The following is a 9,642-nucleotide window of genomic DNA, read 5'->3' on the forward strand; positions in this document are numbered from 1 at the left end:
GAAAATTAAGATTATTGGAGTGTGTTTAATAAGAAAATACTATTTTAGTCATTCTACTTCACAATTACGTTTAATGCAATATGATACTTGCTGTTTCTTTATATTTCTGAGTGAAAATGATTCCTATACCAATTTTTTCTCAGATTATGATGGCTTCCCCTGAAAGCATGAAAAGGTCCATTGGAGTGCTTGTCAATAATAATGTTTTCTCTGCTTTTTGCATGTTGTTTTATTTATTTAGCCAATATTTGGGCTATTTTGATTGTGCATTTAGCTACCAATGAGAGTACAGTACTCTCAGATCAGTTTAGCACATTTTGCCATCATAAAATCCATTTAGCAGATTTCTCCTTCCAAAACTAAATTTGTGCAGAAATAAAGTTGCGTCTGGGCTTGCCCATGAGCCAAAAACTGACCATGAGATTAAACTGACTAAATTCTAAAAAAAAAAAAAAAACATGTCAAAGCTTCAAAATCGATTAATGTTTATTAAAAAAAAACGGTATGTTCTTCATTAATACAATAATATTTGTTGATTGGACAGATTAAAATAGGACAGGAAGTCAGTTTACATGTTGATTGATTATAACATTCTAATTAACATCGATTAGCTACTTAATGGAACTTGTTTAAAATCAATTTAAATCATTTGCGGCTCCTTTTAAGTTTGCTGAGGCCCTCTAGCGGGCCCCTATTTGAGAACCACTGCTCTAGATTAGAACTAAATCCTTTTCCATCGCATAGGCCTAGACTAGAGTTAGATCAGTGCTCTTGCTGGCATCTACAAAACGAAAAGGTTTTCTATTCCGACAGGTAAAACACCTGTAAAAAAATAAATACGGAAAATTGTTTCATATTAATACAGTGCATTGTGCCATTTTTTTACAGTGTAAATTGCAACTTCATCATTACAAATGTACAATATGTTAAATATAAATAAATGACACGTTTTAACAGAAATGGCATAAAAGTATATTTTAGTTGATCATACATGCTTGTCAGTGCATTCGGCAGTACAATTTAACACAGTAGAAGTACATTAGAAGTAATTATGAAATTACATAAAGATGTATTTAAGTCCTACTTAAGTGGGTCAAAATAGCACTCTTATTTCAACTAATTACATTTAATATACATTTTCATTTAATTGCAAATAACATGCAATAAAGTGTCTGAAAACATTACATTCAATTCACACTTAAGTATATTCTTTTACAATATATTATGTATGTGGAATAATGTAATAATGACTTTTGTAAGATTAGTAAAACATAAAATAAACCCCGGCTTTGTTACTTAATTGATTTGATAAATATTTTAAAAGACAGCAATAACAGGTCAAAAAATAAGAAATTATATCCAAAAATAAAAATATACAAAATGATATATCCTTTATATGAAAATCAATTGTTCAGGAAAAAGTCAGAATGCAATGGACAGATTCAGATGATACATTGTAAACTTGTTTTCAGTGTGGGGGGGGGGGGAAGCGTTGTTTATAAGTAATTACAGAATTATATGTAATGTACATTAAATGTATTACTAAAGTAATTGATCATTAATAAAGAGTAATTTAGTAACTCCTTAATTTCACAGTTATTCACCTGTTTTGAGTTTAAAGTTCAGTGAAATAACATGAGTCTTCTTCTCTGTTTCTCGCAGCCTAATGGCAGAGGAAGGGACTGCATCTTCACAGAGATCGTCCTGGAGAACAACTACACTGCTTTCCAGAACGCTAAATATGAGGGCTGGTACGTGGCCTTCAGCAGAAAGGGTCGGCCCATCAAGGCCTCCAAAACCAGGGAGAACCAGCGGGAAGTTCACTTCATCAAGCGCCTCCACAAAGGACCACTCCCCTTCCCAAACTCAGACCAACCCAAACACTTTGAGTTCATCAGCTTTCCACCGACCCGACGTGCGAAACGCAACCGAAAACCACACTCTGCTTCCTAACACCATGCCACACAAACTCATCCGACTGTTAATAAGAAGAAGAGGCAGCTTTATTTTTATATGTTTTCGTGCGTAATGGACTTGAAAAAGCCAGCGACACTGAATGGATGCTCATCGGGGTGACTTGTAAATATGGCAAGATAGTAAAAGAGAATGTATATATTTAATTAAGGCGGTATTTGTATGTGTGTTGTGTGAGCATTTTGTAAAGACTTCAAGACAATATGCTCAATATTAAACATGATAAAAAAGCAATTTCCCTTTGAGGGGAATATAAATGTAAAATGAAAGATAAATCAACATTAGTTTCCACCGAAGATGTTGGATATTACCTAATGTGTCTGGGATAGAAAGAAATAAATACGAGTCTTCAAATGAATGTTTGCTATCTGTTAATGTACTTGTAGCAACATGTTTTTTTTTTGTTTTAAAGAAATTAATACTTTTATTCAACAAGGCTGCATTAAATTGATCAAGAGTGACAAAGATCATCAAATCATCATATTAGAATGATTTCTGAAGGATCATGTGACACTGAAGACTGGAGTAGCCTAATGATGCTGAAAATTCAGCTTTGCGTCACAGAAATAAATTACACTTTAAAATATATTCAAATAGAAAAAAGTTACTTTAAACTGTAATAATATTTCACAATATTACTGTATTTTTGATTCAATAAATGGAGTCTTGGTGAGCAGAAGAGACTTCTCTCAAAAACATGAAACAAAAAACATATAGGCCTAGTGACCCCAAACTTTTGAAAGGTAGCTTTCTAAATAAATACGAGTCTTCAAATGAATGTTTGCTATCTGTTAATGTACTTGTAGCAACATGTTTTTTTTTGTTTTAAAGAAATGAATACTTTTATTCAACAAGGCTGCATTAAATTGATCAAGAGTGACAAAGATCATCAAATCATCATATTAGAATGATTTCTGAAGGATCATGTGACACTGAAGACTGGAGTAGCCTAATGATGCTGAAAATTCAGCTTTGCGTCACAGAAATAAATTACACTTTAAAATATATTCAAATAGAAAAAAGTTACTTTAAACTGTAATAATATTTCACAATATTACTGTATTTTTGATTCAATAAATGGAGTCTTGGTGAGCAGAAGAGACTTCTCTCAAAAACATGAAACAAAAAACATATAGGCCTAGTGACCCCAAACTTTTGAAAGGTAGCTTTCTTATCTCCAAGTAGGGAAACAACACCTCCAGACCTCAAGAAATGTTTGACCAGTCATTTTTCTCAATTCACCCACTAGTAATATACGTATAAATATATGTTGACCAGGTGGTAAAGCATCACAAGTAATGCAAGTTAAATAACTAGTAAAGTAACGCATTACTTTTTCATTTAGAAGAAAATATCTTTGAAGATTTATATATATATATATATGATCCAACAATTCAATCATACAAATAAGAAAAAATGACTGTTAAAGGAATGTTAAATATCACATTTGTGTGAGTGTTGAACTTTCTTCTTCTGCGTCCTATTCTTCAAACAATCCAGAATGGCAGCACAGCAGAAATGTGTACTGTACAGACGTGAATTTACATTTCCATCAGCCTGAGGTGTATTCATTTCGCTTTGTGAAAGGCGTGAAATGTGTGAAAGGGCTTTCACATTAGCCAAAAATATAACTTTTTTTATATTAAAAACAAACAAGTAAAAGTAACGTAACGCATTACTTTCCATTAAAAGTAACGCAAGTAGTTATAACACAATATTATAATGCATTACTTTTAAAAGTAACTTTCCTCAACACGGATGTTGACCATGTCTGAGCACAACGTGATTGTACCTCCAGATAAAGAGTGAAGGGTGGATGAACAGATTGAGATTAACTATGATATCAAAGATATCATGCACATTGCACACCGAATATTCAGCCTGTGAGGTTTTTTTTAGGTCTCACCTGTTCTCTGCTGTTGGATAGATTTTATTGTAAGTTAAAGTGAAGGCTGACACGTTAAAAATGTGTTTGTCAGCATCACTAACATCATGCTGGAAGCCAGACATGCTTAATATCACACCCTGCTGTCTGTATACAAGTGATTTGGGCATCTTTCTTGTGTTCTTGTTGTACGTTCTGCATTATCATAAAAATTAATACTTTAAGCTTTAAGTAAAAATGAGAGTACACAGCATCCACTGATTTCTGACTGATGGTGCTATTTCTATAGCACACATGTACATGAGATCAACATACTTGCCTAATTTATTTCAACACTTGTCATATTCATAACAAATCACCACAACAGCTGCTGAGAGCTGATATCAGTTTTGAAGCCGGCTGATCCTCTGAAAGGCCAATATAATTGTAAGATTATCCCTAGTAATGGATTTGGCAAAAAAAAGCAGACATGAGGATTATATTTAAATATGTTATTTATTTTGCCATTAATAGCATTCCTCTCTGGGCTAGGAAAACAACCTGTGGTTTTGTTTGGTTTATTTAAATACATAACTGCTTAAAAGTTTAGGGCAGGTACATTTTAATTATATTAAAAGATACAGTAAAATACATATTCATGAAATATTATTATTACAATTAAAAAAAAAACGGTTTAATATTGAAATATATTTTAAAATGTAATTTATTCCTGTGACTTAAAGCTGAATTTTCAGCATCATTACTCCAGTTATCAAGAAAGGTATGTGTATTCATACTCACATATACACATATTTTGATATATGTGGGCAATACTGATCCAAATGCATTTTATTGCATAACATGCTTAGACTTTATTGAGCCTCAATTCTGATATGTAGGTTTGCATAAAACTATTTCTTTCATCAAATCAAAACTGTATCAATAATTAAAGTAAATCTACACTCAGAAAAAAATGACAGTACAGCTGTCACTGGGGTAAAAAAAACCCTGGTTAAAAGGTCTATTAATGCAATAATATGTATCTTTAAAGGGGTCATATGATGCGATTTCAATTTTTCCTTTCTCTTTGGAGTGTTACAAGCTCTTGGTGCATAAAGAAGATCTGTAAAGTTGCAAAGACTAAAGTCTCAAATCCAAAGAGATATTCTTTATAAAAGTTAAGAGTCAGCCACGCCTACCTAAAACGGCTCGTTCTAACACACCCTCACATATCTACATCACTATGTGGGAAGATCTTGTTGTTTGTCATTTCTCCGATAACAAATACATACATGGTTTTATGTTTATACGGCGCGATGCAACACAACACATAAAAAGACAGCATAAGTCATTATAATCAGTAATTATGTCCTCACAGGATGCAACAAATGACTCGTTTATAATGGGTTTTATTGTTTTTGTCTCGTCGCTCCGGCCGGACAGGGCATCATCACAATATGGTGAGGGGCGTAACATTTCCGTCACACGGTTGAGGTATTCGGCCAATCACAACACACTGGATAGCTGTCCAATCAGAGCACACCTCGCTTTTCAGACCGATGAGCTTTGTAAAAATTTATGCATTTCAGAAAGGCGGGGCATAGAGGAGCAACAATAATGTACAGTATGTGGAAAATAATGTGTTTTTTTAACCTTAAACCGCATAAACACATTTCATTACACCAAATACACAAAATAATGTTATTTTTAGCAGCATCATATGACCCCTTTAAGTTATATTAATCTATTGTAAAATGGAGTATTGAATGGCATTTCATTAACATTGTGCTCAATGTGCCGGACGTTTAATGATGTCATCATGGACACATTGAGCTGCAGTTACATGTATGCTAATTTATTTGTACCTGAATAATCTACTACTTTAATGACAGTAGTTTTGTGGTCTTTATATTTTGTGTGCAGTTATTGTCAAAACAAATGATTCAAGTACCAGCCTTCTCTGTTGCACGTGGTAAATTTGGGTCATGTCACAACAGTACATCTACACGGTAAGTTCAGCAACCCTAATAATCAGACTGCCTTTCATTTGAATACACATATACCTAAAGATTGCTGCAGACCAATGCTATTTAAATAAACCTGCCTTGGATTCTCACAAACAAATGTAACATGATGAAACTGATTGTTTGATTGCTATCCACCTACAGCACATGACATTTAGCCTGAAGAGGAACTTAAGTATTTTCCATAAAACATGCTTGCTGTCTCATAATTTGCCAATGTAGGTCAAAATATCACTTTTACAACACTAGATGGAGCCAATGATTTTGAAAGAAATCTCCTACGCTCACCAAGGCTACATTTATTTGGTCAAAATTTGCAGTAATATTGTGAAATAGTATTATCATTTAAAGGGACTGTTTTCTATTTTAATATATTTAAAAAATGTAATTTATTTCTGTGATGCAAAGCTGTATTTTCAGCATCATTACGCCAGTCTTCAGTGTCACATGATCTTCAGAAATCATTCTAATATGCTGATTTGCTGCTCCGTTATTGTCCATTATTATTGGTTCTCAATTATTAAAAATAGTTTTTATTCTTATCAAAGCTGAAAACAGTTTATGCTGTTTAATGTTTTTGTAGAAACTATGATTTACACGCTTTGCCATATATTTTAGACTTGGAAAGCAGTTATTTTAAATTGTAATACATTTTTATAATACGTATAATATCATTAATTTATTGTTTTATTTTAAATTATAATACACTGTTATAACATAATATAATTTAATAATACTGTTTTTACTGTATTTTTTGTCAAATAAATGCAGTGAGCATAAGAGACTTCTTTCAAAGACATTTTTTAAAAATGTGTAAGTGTAGTGTAAGTCCTACTACTTTCAGCAAGGACACATAAAATTGATCAAAAATGACAGTAAAGACATTTACTTTCTTTCAAATAAATTTTGCTCTTCCAACTTTCACAATCCTGAAAAATGTACTATAGTTTACAAAACACAGCCTAAGGCACACCTGTGCAATAATCATGCTGTCTAATCAGCATCTTGATATGCCACACCTGTGAGGTGGATGGATTATCCCGGCAAAGGAGAAGTGCTCACTAACACAGATTTAGACAGATTTGTGAACAGTATTTGAGAGAAATAGGCCTTTTGTGTACATGGAAAAAGTCTTAGATCTTTGAGTTCAGCTCATTTTATAAGTAAACTTATTTTGATGTGTTAACTAAAATACTAAAGCACATTTAAGGATTATTGATTATAATTTGAATTGCATTCAATTCATTTTAAGTTAGTTTTAAATGTACTTTGTACTAAGTTGAAACTTCAATACAAATGTGTAACTGCAAATATATTTCAAAACATGACATACAAGTTTCAATAGAAATTACATTATAGTGTATTTTAGCTTAAAGGCTTGTCAGTACATTCAGCAGTACACTTAACCATATTTCAAAGACAATAAAAGTAATTATTATAGTTAAAAAAGCACTCTTAAGTTCAGCTAACTGCATTTAATATCAATTTAAACTATTATATATTTTTTTTTAATTGTAAATCATATGCAGTTAAGTGTCAAAAACACGGTAGTATCTTATTTCTGTAACACTCTTTTTAAAAGTATGCTACAGTATATACATTTTTCACAAAAGTCTGATTTACCAATGCTAAATGCTAACACTAATACTAAAAAAGTAATGACTGCTACTCTCTTCCTGATATGGTTTTGTGTACAGTTTTGACCTCTTTAATTATTATAACCTTTAATTATCTGATGATAAGATAATAACTAGATTTTTAGAATTTCAGAGGAAATGTGAGTGGGGCTTGTCTGTAGAGAACACACTGCCAAATGTCAGAGACAAGGCACTGCTAAGGTTCCAAAAAGATTTCCCAAAAACGTTGGTTCCTTAAAGAAACATTATTTAGTGAACAGATCTTAAAAGAACCATTTTTTTCTTAGTGTTGAGAATGTGATTATTTTTTAGCCTGTTTTATCATCCACCACATAAGAATTATAAGTCTGATAGCTTATTATGAATAATAGTAATAGTGATGCTTGCCTTGGCCATCACTAGCATGGTTCACTGGCAGGACATATGCTGAGTCAGGGACGAGAGACATTCACTGTGTCACCTCGGGGGATCTCCAATCAGACGGACGGCCAACAGAAGGCAAGGACATTGCAGACAATTCAATAAAACCAAACCACTGTAACATAGTGTGTCCTCACATGGCTCTGTACTGCTGTTATCCAACATCAGTTAAAAAGTACAAACAGAACTCAGTGCAACGACTTAAAGGGGTCATATAATGCAATTTCAATTTTTCCTTTCTCTTTGGAGTGTTACAAGCTCTTGGTGCATAAAGAAGGTCTGTAAAGTTGCAAAGACTAAAGTCTCAAATCCAAAGAGATATTCTTTATAAAAGTTAGAGTCAACCACGCCTACCTAAAATGGCTCGTTCTAACACGCCCCCACATGTCTACGTCACGATGTGGAAATATTAGCATAATGCACCAAATGTGCATGATCTTTAAAATAGCATCATATGACACCTTTAAATGTTCCAGGTTCAGCTGCCTCGCTGCATAATTCATTTAGCAACCAAAATGCTTTTGCGACAGAGCTGAATTAAAGGAGAAGTGGTGAGAGAAGGAAAGGACACAAGTCCTATTATTTACTTCCTCTTTTACACAACAGCATTCATCCCTTTGTGAAAAGAAGCGCACTTAGTTGTGCTGCGTGTGCAACTGCAAATCTTAAAAGTATGTTGTTATTTTTTTAAACTGTACTTGCAGATCATATATTATTAAAATATAAAAGGCCACTTGTACTGAAAGAGGGTACACTCTCATGACTTTCATGTTTCATTTTAGAAAGCACACTTTAATGTCACATTAAAAGTTTAACTTAAATTTAGGCCTTAAGTTTAAGTCATTATGTTTGATTAAGTTTAATCTTTTAAAGCGCTTTAAAGATGGACACTTACTTTTATGTGCTGACTAACCTTACATGTAAGGTACTTGATTAACATTAACTGTAGTGTGTTATTTGATATTACATACATTAAGTGTGAACTGAAAGTAATGTTTTGACACTTAATTGCATGTTATTTGTAATTAAAATACAATTTATTAGTTTAGAATTGTTGGCCTTCTGGAAAGTATGGTCATTTACTGTACATGTACTCAATACTTGGTAGGGGCTCCTTTTGCTTTAATTACTGCCTCAATTCGGCGTGGCATGGAGGTGATCAGTTTGTGGCACTGCTGAGGTGGTATGGAAGCTCAGGTTTCTTTGACTGTGTCCTTCAGCTCATCTGCATTTTTTGGTCTCTTGTTTCTCATTTTCCTCTTGACAATACCCCATAGATTCTCTATGGGGTTCAGGTCTGGTGAGTTTGCTGGCCAGTCAAGCACACCAACGCCATGCTCATTTAACCAACTTTTGGTGCTTTTGGCAGTGTGGGCAGGTGCCAAATCCTGCTGGAAAATTAAATCAGCATCTTCAAAAAGCTGGTCAGCAGAAGGAAGCATGAAGTGCTCCAAAATTTCTTGGTAAACGGGTGCAGTGACGTTGGTTTTCAAAAAACACAATGGACCAAAACCAGCAGATGACATTCATAATTCTATTGTACTGCATTTGGTAAATTAAAATTTATTTCAACATTTCTGTTGAAACATTTATGTCATGTATTTAAACATATTTGTAATTACACATTTGTAAGATGCAATTAGATACATTTAAAATATATTAACTTAAATATATTATATTTAAGTTAATATATATATATATATATATATATATATATATATAT

The 9,642-nt window shown here is 32.9% G+C and overlaps 1 protein-coding gene across 1 annotated transcript; it reads left to right on the forward strand.

Moving 5' to 3' along the window:
- The first annotated feature begins 1,493 nt into the window (after positions 1-1,493).
- On the forward strand, positions 1,494-2,297 carry LOC107556212 (fibroblast growth factor 17-like). The gene has a single exon (XM_016239264.1). The coding sequence runs from the start codon at positions 1,636-1,638 to the stop codon at positions 1,951-1,953; it is 318 nt and encodes a 105-aa protein (XP_016094750.1). The 5' UTR covers positions 1,494-1,635; the 3' UTR covers positions 1,954-2,297.
- The last annotated feature ends 7,345 nt before the right edge of the window (positions 2,298-9,642 follow it).

The sequence above is a fragment of the Sinocyclocheilus grahami genome, unplaced genomic scaffold, assembly GCF_001515645.1.
Source record: "Sinocyclocheilus grahami isolate Dianchi unplaced genomic scaffold, SAMN03320097.WGS_v1.1 scaffold560.1, whole genome shotgun sequence".
Classification (NCBI taxonomy): Eukaryota; Metazoa; Chordata; class Actinopteri; order Cypriniformes; family Cyprinidae; genus Sinocyclocheilus; species Sinocyclocheilus grahami.